The sequence below is a fragment of the Microtus ochrogaster genome, linkage group LG4 (genome assembly GCF_000317375.1).
Source record: "Microtus ochrogaster isolate Prairie Vole_2 linkage group LG4, MicOch1.0, whole genome shotgun sequence".
In the NCBI taxonomy this organism is placed as follows: Eukaryota; Metazoa; Chordata; class Mammalia; order Rodentia; family Cricetidae; genus Microtus; species Microtus ochrogaster.
In genome coordinates this window covers 6508285-6520912 of record NC_022030.1, presented here as the reverse complement: position 1 = coordinate 6520912, position 12628 = coordinate 6508285, and the positions used below count along the sequence as shown (strand labels likewise).

The 12628-nt window shown below is 44.4% G+C and overlaps 1 protein-coding gene across 2 annotated transcripts in view; it reads right to left on the bottom strand.

Moving 5' to 3' along the window:
• The window catches only part of Pde7b (phosphodiesterase 7B), a 321725-nt gene that overhangs the window by 79945 nt on the left and 229152 nt on the right, over positions 1–12628 (bottom strand). For both annotated transcript variants that reach the window (XM_005360960.2, XM_005360959.3), the window contains one exon: positions 1148–1231. In XM_005360960.2, the coding sequence (XP_005361017.1) occupies positions 1148–1231 (84 nt within the window). The remainder of the gene's footprint in view (positions 1–1147; positions 1232–12628) is intronic.

Genomic DNA, 12628 nt, shown 5'->3' with positions numbered 1-12628 from the left:
TTGCATTGGTCTAGCTCTCACAGGTTGCATTCAATGTTGCATTGGTCTAGAGACGGCCCAGTGTTGAGTTTTAGGAAGTGTTAGAGGTGTTCACTTCTAGGATTGAAAACGTTACTCTGTCTCTGCACGATGGTAGGAGAACCACAAGCAGGTCCATCTTCTACTGGCCTTTCACTCCTCTCAGGATCACAAAGAGCGAAGTCTAAATTTTCCTAGTCATTCCAGGGGTTGAGGCAAATCAAATTACCGCCTGTGTGGAGGTTGTTTATGTCAAAGGAAAGCAATACTCTGTGGACTCCATCCAGCACTTTGAAATTTATAGACGGGCAGGGATGTGAGAACCAAACAGCAAAAACCTTGGGGCAAATTGTGAAATCTATTATTGGTGGCTCCTCCTTCCACCACAAGCCGAGGTGAAGGAGCACCATGATAGGCGATATAAAAGCTGAGACTGGCCACTGGGTTGAATTTCCTAAGGAATGTAAGATTAAGCAACAACAGAAGGAGACGTAGAGAATGTGCTACCAAGTTCATCACCAAGCGGGAAGCAAGCAGCAGTGTGGATGGGAAGGACTTCCTTTTAATGAATGTAGAAATAGGGATCACAGGAGAATAAGAAGAGAGAGTTAGGAATGGGGGTATCCTAGGATTTATCTGTGCAATTTAAAAAATGAGATAGCACTTCCTCTAGCCCTGTCCTGGGTGCAGTTAAAGAGAATGTTCTGGAAACACAAAAAGAGCACCTGTGTGAAGGTCACAACAGTCGTTGAGGGTTGTGTTTCTTGTGTCGTTTCCCCCCCCCCCTTCTCCAAGACATGATGTTTTTCCATAGCCCTGACTGTCTTGGAAGTCACTATGTAGCCCAGGCTGGCCTCCAATGAACAGAGATCCCCCTGCTTCTGCCTCCTTAGTGCTGGCCTTAAATTTGCCAGCTTGCTTTCAGCGCCGATGTGAGAGGCTTGGGCAGTTCTCAGATTCCCTTCTCATCTGAGGAACTTGAGAGACAAAGTCTTAAGCTCCAGTTGAGGAGACAGAGGTGGAGGAAGGAAGGCAGACCTTGCAAGGTTCTGAGGTTCCTAGGGAAATGAGGCGGGTTTTCCCCGCTAAAGGAAACATTTGCTCCTTTGAAGGCGCACTCGGTACTCACTGTTAAGTAGACGGAAGTCAATGAACGGGTAGGAGCCGCGGCGTTCGGCAGGAACCCCGGTCTGACCCCTTAGTCGTACATCTCCTAGAAAACAGAAAATCCAAACAAACGATTGAAGGTGTTGCCAAGTGTATTCACCTTTCCTCAGCAAATCCTCCTCACCAGCTACGTCAGCACAGAATGTTAGGAGAAAAGCGACTCCTCCTCACCCTCCCAAGAGAGCCATGGGTGGGGAAGGGGTGCTTAGTTACTGCCGACCGTGATGAATCTGCCGAGACCGCACCAAATCAATTACTGCTCTCTGGTATTTACCAGGCTTGCGAACATTTCAACCAACTGCAAAGGTTCCATCATCATTTTTACGCTGCCAGGGGCTGTGGAGATGGAGCAGCTGAACCTGTAGGATGTACGGGGTTCTGGGATTGGAGATCCACCCTGAGCAGGTGTAATGGCCCAGTGTCTTATTTTCCGATGGCGTCCACCTTCCTTGCCCCTAGGTTGTGCCACTGGTGAACATTAAAACCTGTCAGCTCAGCAACAGATATTTTGGACTCCTACCTACCCTTGTTCTCATGATGGTCGGTAGTGTTTCCAATACTTATTTCTCTGCAGCTTCTTCTGGTGGCTACCTTCATGTTCCTTTTCTCTCTCTCTCTCTCTCTCTCTCTCTCTCTCTCTCTCTCTCTCTCTCTCTGTGTGTCTCTCTCTGTGTATGTGTGTGTGTGTGTGTGTCTTGCCTTCCCAACCCAGGGAAGAAATTGAATATAGAGGATACAGTGGGCTTGAGAATAAAGTGAACGCTGGAGAAACCTACTTTGGACACTTGCTACCTGTGTGATCTCGGGAAGCATATTTCTCTCTGCTTCAGGTATCCTGTCAAATGAGAAGGACTTGCTTGAAAGTGCCTCTGTCCAAGTATCTAAAATAGCCCTGGCTACTTGGCAGCACCTGTTGGATAGCCTTCTCCCAGACTCCTGCAAAGCGGGGCCATGACCATTGCGTGATCTGTGTTCCCCTTTGCACTTTGCGTACTGTCTGGTACGTGGTAGGTACTAAGTGATTGCTCCACCAATTATTACATACCACGTGGACTCCAAGGAGAGGCAGAAATACATGGTGCAGAAATGCATGGTCAGGAATGTATTTCTGGAAGAACTGAGTCAGGGAAGGTGCTAGAACAATAGTCCTCAACCTGTGGGACATAAATCCTTTGGACTATCAAAAAACACAATTTACGTTATGACTCATAACAGTGGCAAAATTACAGTTATGAAGTAGCAATGGAATAATCTTATGGTTGGGGGCCACCAAAGCACAAGGAATCCTGCTAAAGGGTCACAGCATTAGGAAGGTTGAGAACCACTGCCCTAGAGACATCAATGCCAGGAACAACGAGACCCTTCCCCTAAGCCACTTTTCTCCAGACATCACAGGAGCCTCAGCCTGGGAACAGAAAGGAGGGACAGAGTCCTCTTGACTCTCCAGTCTTTGAGGTTAGTCAGACCTGAGTGAGAGCTCCACCCACAGCCATCCCTGCGATGGACAAAGTGAAGATTCCCTTATGGGTTGAAACGGGGGCTGTAAAGCATGCGCATGAGCTTGGATCAGTCTCTGCTTTGTCCCTTGTGAGTCCCTTTCGTGTCCGTCCTGCTTCCTACAATCTAATCCTTCACTGTGCTTTGGTGTTGGAGAGTCTTACAGCTTAAGGTCTAGAAAGGGATAAGTTAACTGTTAAAACAGAAAGACGACGTCAATGAACAAAGGAAGAGATGAAAAATGAACTAAAACCTGAGTGTTGCCTGTTGATCATAGTGGTGCAAGTCTATGTCACCCCAGTACCTAGGAGCCTGAAGCAAGGGAGGATCATGACTTTCAAGGCAGCCTAGACTATGTAGCAATACCTCTGTGATAAAATACACAAACACACACACACACACACACACACACAGAGTGGGGCAGAGAGGGAGAACCAATAGCTGAACAAAAGCTACTCAGAAGTAAATGGTTCTTTCTACCTTATACTATCCTGAATACCTACATTTGTGAGACTTCTGATTTCACAAACCTTTGTCAAAAACCCCTGAGATGGATTTTTTTGTCATGCATCTTTCAACGACTGTCTACCATAGCCTAGAGGGGAGAAATGCTATCATAGTCCTTATTTCAGAAGTGAGAATACAGTGGCTCTAGGGAGAAAGGTCCAGAGACTGCAACCCTTTACTCTGGAGCTGCAGCAAAAGGGCTCAGGCCCCTCACAAGCTCCCAGGAAGAACACACTGGTTTCCTGGACTTCATGGTGCTTTACTCTTGCAAAGAGCAGAGCTAGTGTCATGTCTAGGTTCCTAGACTTCCTGTGCGGGGCTCTCCTCAACATCACGTCTACAGCCTATAGACTCCATTTTCAAAATGAAACTTAAAGGACCTCTCAGATCTCCACATTGTGGAATTTGGACTTGTAGTAGCCGTTCAGAAAATGATGGACATGTATCACAAACTCGTTCAGTGCTAGTGGAAATGAACTTATAGCTTGTAATTATGTGGGACAGACATGTGCCTTAAAGGTCTAAACCACAATCAAACAAAATGCAGAGAACAAGTGACCAATCCAACTGATGTATCTACAACACAACTCGTGCACCTAGGAGGGCTTAGGGGTCATAGCAGAAGAGGGGTTGGAAAGATTGTAAGAACCAGAGGAACAAGCCGGGCGGTGGTGGCGCACGCCTTTAATCCCAGCACTTGGGAGGCAGAGGCAGGCGGATCTCTGTGAGTTCGAGACCAGCCTGGTCTACAAGAGCTAGTTCCAGGACAGGCTCCAAAACCACAGAGAAACCCTGTCTCAAAAAACCAAAAAAAAAAAAAAAAAAAAAAAAAAAAACCAAACCAGAGGAACAAGAATTCGCTGTGACATTTCATCTCCTAGATATATCAGAGAAGCTACATTCAGGAAGTCTCATCAACATGGCTGTCTAAGCAAGACCTGAACAAGGATCACACAAATAGACATCCTAATACATGGAAGGGGGAAATCTTACCAGACCTCAGCACTGGACAAAGAACTATAAGCAGCTAAGGAACATTGAGAGCAGAAGAATCGTCTTCCCTAGGGAAGAGCCCAGGAATTACTTTTCAATATCAAAAATTCATCCCTGAGATCATACATACAAGCAACATCATGTGGACTATGAAAGTTGTGTTTGCATATTTAAATGTGTGTGTGTGTGTGTGTGTGTGTGTGTGTGTGTAAAACAGGAGTTAAAGAAATAGAAAACTTGAGACAGACCAAGACAAAGTGCATGGAAAGAGTTGGAGGGAGGAAATGGAAAGAGGAAAATGACATAATTCTATTTTAATTAAAAAAATTAAAACATCTATGCATAGCTATGATGGCTAGTCTTCTGTCAACTTGACACACAAACTAGAGTTATCTGAAAGGAAGGAATCTCAATTGAGAAATGCCTTCATAAGATCTAACTGTAAGTTATTTTCTTAATTTGTGGTTAATGGGGAGGACCAAGCCCATTGTGGGCGGTACCATCCCAGGGCTGGGTTCTGTAAGAAAGCAGGCTGAGCAAGCCATAAGGAACAAGCCAGTAAGCAGCACTCTTCCATGGCTTCTGCTTCAGCTCCTGACCTCCAGGTTCCTGCCCTGTTTGAGTTCCTATCGTGACTTCCTTCTATGATGAACAGTGAATTCGAAGTGTAAGCCAAGTAAATCCTTTCCTTGCCGACTTGTATTTCACTCACGGCATTTTGTTACATCAATAGTAACCCTACTTTGGGGTATATATCCAAAGGATGCTCAACTCTGCCACAAGGACATGGGCTCAACTATGTTCATAGCAGCATTGTTTGTCATAGCCAGAACCTAGAAACAACCTAAGTACCCCTCTACTAAAGAATGGATAAAGAAAATGTGGTATATTTATACAATGGAATACGACACAGCAGAAAAACATAATGACACCTTGAATTTTGTAAGAAAATGGATGGAGCTAGAAAACATCATTTTGAGTGAGGTAAGCCAGACCCAGAAAGACAATTATCACATGTACTCATTCTTAAGTGGTTTTTAAACATAAAGCAAAGAAAACCAACCTACAAATCACAATCCCAGAGAACCTAGACAACAATGAGGACTCTAAGAGAGACATACATAGATCTAATCTACATGGGACATAGAAAAAGACAAGATCTCCTGAGTAAATTGGGAGCATGGGGACCACGGGAGAAGGGAGTGTCCGGGAGGGCAGCAGAGAAAAATGTAGAGCTCAATAAAAATCAATAAAAAAAATAGTAACCCTAACTAAGACAGTGGATGAGACTGTAAGTGTTCCTGTGAAGCCATTTGGGTCTGTGGCTTTGTTGATCTTTGTACTTAGTCACACCTTGGGCTTTTTCAGAGGTTTTAAGCTTGCTATTTGAATTGACTTCTCTCTTAGTATTTTCTTTCAGTATTCAAAGAAATGCTTTTGAATTTGTAGTTATGAGGGTACCATTTTCTCAGAAATTTATGAGAAAAATTTTCTGTGTGATATTGATTTAAAACCTTGAACAGGATTCATCACTGTTGCCCATCTATGGATGCAAGACACAGGGATGCCATGCCGTGGAAGACTTTAGATTTAAGGAAACTGGGGAGAACAATACACAGCCGAGCGGGTGGAGGGGGAAACACACACTAGGAATCAGGGGAGTCCTGTGCTCATAGGACCGGCATGTTGTCATAGTCACATACATACCCTAGACAAGCCTATAATTACTTTGAAGTCCAGTTTTATACAATTTAACTTACATAATTACAGGAACTTTGTCCCCTTTACGAGATTCATTGTTAGGACATTACAATATGTGAAAATAATATGACCAACATTTATTGGCTACTTAGGCTGTGCTGAGCATTTTATTTGCATTATGTCATTCTCAATTATTATCAACCCAACAATTTGAGGTAGGTATTATTATCATTCATTGTTATTAATATTGTTGTCATCAGAACATTTTGTGGCTGAGGAAATGAAAGTCAATGGAAATTTGATGTGTGCACACTTGATAGAGGTTAGTAAGAATTTGCATTTGGACTCAGCTGACCCTGAGTCTGTGTTCTTGACATCTTTCCTATGTTATCTGCATTGAAAATTGGTCAGACTGTTAAACATTAGCCTTTCCTTGTCTAATGTATGCTCTGATTCCTATCTGATGATGAATAACGTACGTGACCATCATAATTCCTGCAGACTGAATACTGAATACCCAAGATTTAGTTAACTAGGTTCCAAGCCCATTTCAGCGAGAATGGCTGTAGGAATTAGAACGGCAGTAGGAATGGCTGTTCTGGATCAACAGGTTGTCTATCCCTTTCCAGTATGGAATGGAAGACTATTCCTAGAAATATCACTCAGCGGAATTGATTGGGTGTGTGAAGAACTTATTTGAGTTCTCAGTCAGTTAAGCAGAATTTTTATGAGGAACCCCCACCTTTGTGGAAAGAGACAGCAGCAAACACATTGCTATGGAAGACACTTAGATAAAAACCAGAACAGAAAACATCAACAGGAGCAATGCCAAACAATAGCCGTAGCAGACAGAATCAGCTTCATGGCTTACGCCTCCGTGTGCACGGCTTCAGTTATAGTCTGAGGACCTGACGACTCTTAAACCACATGACAGCCCTTAGAGGTAGCAAATGTTTGTGGGGAGAATTAAACCATGTTGAAACCATCAGGAAGGCAAGAGGCAGCATGTATCTTAGAAAGTTTTCAACATGAATTTGAATAAAAGCAAACTGGACATGCCCTGTCACGGGCCTTCTTACTATTGGAGGAAGATGGACATTTTAAGCATATGTTTATCTATACGGAAAGTTCTCTTCCACTCTTGCTTCCGTGAGTCCCTCTGAGGCTGAATTGCTTCAGTATGCTGGCCAGAGGAGTCAGGGCGTCCTCAGGAGAGCCAAGGCCACTGGGCTTTTGCGCTCAGGACAGAACAAGTGGTGTCCTTGTAGGGCTGTTCTTCCTGGCCCCCGGTCTGGGCAATCATCTGTTTGCGGAGGGCCTTATATCCAAGCTAAACAATTATTTTGACTATTCATTAAGCCCTTGTTTAACTCCAGCAGCTTTGTTTTATTTTCTTCCTGGCAGAGGAAAGGTGCGGTGGAAGCTGGGAGGAAGCGCTGACAGCTCAGAGTCATGTCCTCAGTCTGTTTTCATTGTGTTCCAAGAGGAAGCAAACAGCAAGGGAATTCTTATTTTGAAAGGTCTGCTGCTCTTTTGCTCCTACGGAGCTGAAAACATAACATGTCGTCCTTGGTCCTGAAGGCTGCAGACACAGGCAGAGAGGGTTGAGCTGAGTCATTCCGGGAGCCAAGACCCAGAGACAGTCCCTGACCCTCCCAGGGGACATGGCTCCGGATGGACTTCTTGCCCACTTGGCCTCTAACACGGTGTCTGTTTAATAAAAGCCGGTGCTAGGGAGCAGACGTTGATGTGGCCTCTTATGTAACTGGCAGGGAGGGTGGAGACCCACAGTGATGACAACTCACAGTGGCTGAAACATGGGCCATATGACAAGGACCAGACTCCTGCCCCATCCAGTGGTGCCAAGGTCATTTTAGGATGAGCAGAGGGCCTAAGGCAGGGACAGAGCAGTGGCTGCCGTGCTCCTAGGACATCTGAGAAGAAGGAGGATGGTGACAATGATCTTGCTAGAGATGGGTTTCAGGGAGCACGGGAAGGGGAGTCATGGCAGGGGTGTCAACAATGAATTGGAAGAAGAGGTAGTGGCATCAAAAACATGGAACCCTAGAGCAATCCGAACATGGTGGAGAAAGCAATGCCTGGGCAGAAAGTCATTCATTCCCTCGAGCAGCCTGTGCACGTTACAAAGTCATGTCGCTGCTGTCTCTAGGAAAATGAAGAAGGAGAACCAGATCCCCACAGCCCAGACATGAACTGTTACCACACAGCATTGCCTGCGTTGCAAGACTGTTTACTTTCAGGGTTAGTTAAAGGAACGAGTTTTCCATGGATGCTCAACTAGCTTAACCAAGTGAAGGTTGGATGTACAGTTTAATCATCTGTAGACCTTTGGGATAGTACAAATGGCCTGGATACATAACATAGAGAGTATTGTCTGAGTGTTATTGTCTTACATAAGAGAAACGGTGAGGCTGATTAGACCCAAATTTTCCCCAGACGGTTCTAATTTTCCGCTATTCTTTAGGGTAGGGTCTCATGTAGCTCAGGTTGGCCTGGAACTCATTATGTCATCCACAAGAACCTCAAACTCAGGATGTTCCTGCCTCATCCCCCCAACTTCTGGGGTCATGGGCGCATACTTTCAGGTTCGGCTTCATCTTCAAGTTTCTTGCGTGCTACAGGCTGTGTTTGGCAGAAGACTGTTCGTCAGATTGCCTAAGGAGGACTGCTGTTTGTTGATGGCTCAGTTTTAGTAGCTATGCAGTTCTGGGTCATGGTTGAAAAACATTTATGTAGCAAAAAGAAACTGACAGTTAGGTATCTGGAAACCAGGCTTTTGATAGAAGCAAAATAACGTTTTCTTTGCATGTGTAAAAGAAAGAACACTGTTACCAAGCAATGCACTCTGCACCCTTAGCTTAGGGTTATTAAACGCCTGATGACAAATGTGTATTTTAGGACTTGAATGCTGGGAAGGTAAGCATGTAAACAGCAGGGCTTCAGCTTCCAGAGCAGGTGAGGCAGGTTTGCACCCAGACTATAGCAACAGGAGCCGCTCTCATTTTTCAGCTTGACAGTGTTTCCGAGGAAAATAGGAGAGAGGAAAAGAGTTCCAATCCCTGGGAATACAGGAGTCTAATAAAAAAGTTATTGAAAAAGAAGCAGCAGGAATGTCTAAGGAGAATTCCAAGGAGATGGTAAAGAACTTAAAAGAACACACAGAACCAGGTTTCTTACAAGGGTTGAGGAGAACAACCTGAGGTTATTCAGGGACCAAGTGCCAGGGGTCTGCCTTAAGTAAGAAAGCTCACTTGCAATAAGCTCTCACACAGTAAGCTCTGTGCTCCTTCCAGGGCAATGCCTTTGCCCCCAGAACCTCTCCAAAGCCAAGTCTGCTACTTTATGTAGATAGTCTATATACAAAATACTCAACACTATACCTAGCAGATAACAAGCATTCAAATAATCCAGCCTTCGGGGGATTACTCTTCTGATATTCTGAGGCCCCTCCTCTTGCTACCCTAAGACTTAGAAGGATTCTCTAAGCATCAACAGCGGTCAGGACAACTTGCTATGTCTGAGGTCCCCATAACAACCTCCCTTAGGGTAAGTCACTGAGTCACATTAGACCAGGCTGGGAGCTCAGTGTTCCTATTCTCAATGAGGATTACCCAGAATGGTGTTCAGGGTAATGATCTGGGCTTGATCTGTCAGGTCTGTATTGATCCTTTTTCTGCTGGGCATGCCTGGTGAAGAGAAGTGGGTATGAGAACTATGCCCTGAGGAGAGCAGAATGTGGTCCCTAGTGCTTTTTCCAGCAGCAATGGAAGTCCATGGCACGTGCACTGCGGCCCTTGGCTCAGGAGCCCTGAGCCCCAGGTAGTGTGACTTGAAGATTACCCTGGAATTTTCTTCTGCTTTTAAGAATTGAGAGTCAGCCAGCCAGTTCTGAAGCTGGCTCGGAGCGGGTGCTAATTTGGTTCATTTCATCAAATGATCGTGTGAAACATTAAACCAAATGTTAGAGAGTGGAAGGGAAAGGGGAGACAGAAGGGTACGTAAGCTAGCTTCTTGGCCCTCAGATAATTGACAGGCCAGAAGAGAAACAGGCCAAGGAGTAAGTACAGCAACCACCAGAAAAAGAACCTAACAGTTATTCCAGAAGGGTTGGGTTCAGGTTCCTCTCTCAGAAGCATTGTGAAACTTTCTGAAATGATATAAATATCTCACAAATGCTCTAGATGAAAACAATTTCCTACCGGTTCCATCTGAATGAAAAGAAAAGCGTTTACTTTTTAAGTCATGTGACTTTAAGTCTTGATTTTTAATATAAACACAGGTTTTGCATTTAAAAGGCAATTGTACATTAGAACAATGTTTGGAAGTATTTGAATCTCATACTTGGTTTCCAAAAAGCAAGATTTCTGTGGATACATATAAACAATTGAAGTTAGAAGTGTAATTTTCAGAAATCACCAGAAAAGCCGGGCGATGGTGGCGCACGCCTTTAATCCCAGCACTCGGGAGGCAGAGGCAGGTGGATCTCTGTGAGTTCGAGACCAGCCTGGTCTACAAAGCTAGTTCCAGGACAGGCTCCAAAGCCACAGAGAAACCCTGTCTCGAAAAACAAAACAAAACAAAACAAACAAAAAAAAAACCAGAAATCACCAGAAAGATGCTTTTCTATCTGATGATCATGTTAGATTTCTGGGGGAAAAATTTATTCATATATATGGGAGAAGTTATAGGGGAAGAGAGAGCTGAAAGAGTAGGAAAGAGAAGGATACTGAGAAAGTCAGTGAATGAATATTGGGGACGAGGGAGAACAAGCCTCAGGGAAAGACATACATATGCACATATTAGATATGTATATATGGCCTATATATGTATGTAGGTGACAATATACATGCCTGTATTTGCATAATTAAACAGTTGTGCCAATCACAGAAAAAGAGAATTCATACAAAGAAGTTAGTGCTTGCCTCTCATTTTATAAATCTTATTTAATGTAAGCGATGCCGATGGTACTTGATAGTTGTGGAAGGTGGACATTATGGTTAGAAACCTTACAAATGGTCTTAACCTCTGGAGCTTAGCTTCCTGGAGGGGACAGTGCAGGACAGCCTATTCAGAAACACAGCACTGCAACTATGGCTAGAGGGACAGAAGAGACTATTTCATGTTAAGAGATTTGTAAGGACTTCACCTTGCCAGAGGAGTGATAATTTTCTAGGGGATCACTGCGGGAGACCAGGTGAGAAGCCACAGGAGGGATGGCCCTCTAGGGGATGGCTGTAGGAGACCAGGTGAGAAACCATGGGGGGTGACTCTTTAGGGGGTGGCTGCAGGAGACCAGGTGAGAAACCATGGGGGGTGACTCTTTAGGGGGTGGCTGCAGGAGACCAGGTGAGAAACCATGGGGGGTGACTCTTTAGGAGGTGGCTGCAGTAGGTGAGAGAAGATGGCAGCTGAGGAGGGTGAAGGTGCCTGGGGTGATCTTAGAGACCTTAGTGGGCATAAACAGACATGATGCCATAAGGAACTGTCTGGCAGGACAGAGGAAGAAGGAAATATGTGGATGCCTGTGTAATCACAGAAGAAGATGATTTCAGAGAGACCTTGCTTGGAGGAAGAGTTCACTCACCCGACTTTGGCTACACCGAGTGTACTCCTGAGATTTCAAAGAGAAATGTGCAGGGGTCTGGGCTCAGAGAGAATGTTTAGGAAGCAGACATCACTTTATAAATCAAGAAGAGCTATGGAATATTAAAAAAAAAGTTTGAGAAAAAAATACATAAAGTTAACAATGTAATGAAAAATCACAACATAAGTTTAAGTAAATACAAAAAAAGAGAAAGTTATAGGCCTATGTGAAGCTGCTGCTGAAGGGAACGAGGAGGGGGTAGAACCAAAGATTCAGCGGTTCGTAACTCAAGTAGCAATTACTGTCTTGCAACACAAGGGGCTTGTAAGGAACGGATAGCCACGGTGTGGGAGGAGAACAAACTTCTACCACAGAAGAGAGTGTGCCGAGCTGAAAGAAACAGGACTCAGGGATGGCTTGGGTGGGAGGTTGCAAGGTCAAGACCAGAGTTTAGATTCCCAGTACCCAGGCAGAGTCAGTCTGCATAGTGCATGTCTATAATCCCAGGATGTTTACTGTGAGATGGGAGGCATTGACAGGAGAATCCCCAGAAGCTCCTGGGCCAGCTAGCCTGGTGTGCACAGTGAGAACAAGAGACTGTCTCAAACGAGGTAGAAGTAAGGACTGGCAGCTGTACGTGCACGTGCACATACTCAAACACATACGATTTTAAAATGGGAAGAAATCATTGATGTGGGATGCCCTTCTGTACATATGATGCTTTTATTGGTTGATGAATAAAGCTGTTTTGGCCAATTAGCTCAGGCTTCTTATTAACTAACTCTTAGTAAGAATCTTAAAAAGTAGCCCATTTCTATTAATCTGTGTATCGCCACAAGGCTGTGGCTTACCGGAGAGGTTCTGGGGATAGCGTCTTCCTCCTTTGGCTGCTACATGGCATCTCCATGACCCTTATCTATATATCTCTGTTTGGATTTTCTGCCTGACTTTACTCTGCTAAGTCATTGGTCAAAACAGATTTATTCATTAGCCAATAAAGCAACATATATACAGAAGGACATCCTACATCATATTATGAATGAGAAGCTAAATAAGAAGGAGAACCCAAAGAAAAACATATAGACATCCTCCTGAATATTAACCTTCATCAGGCGAGGAAAGGAGACAGAGACAGAGACC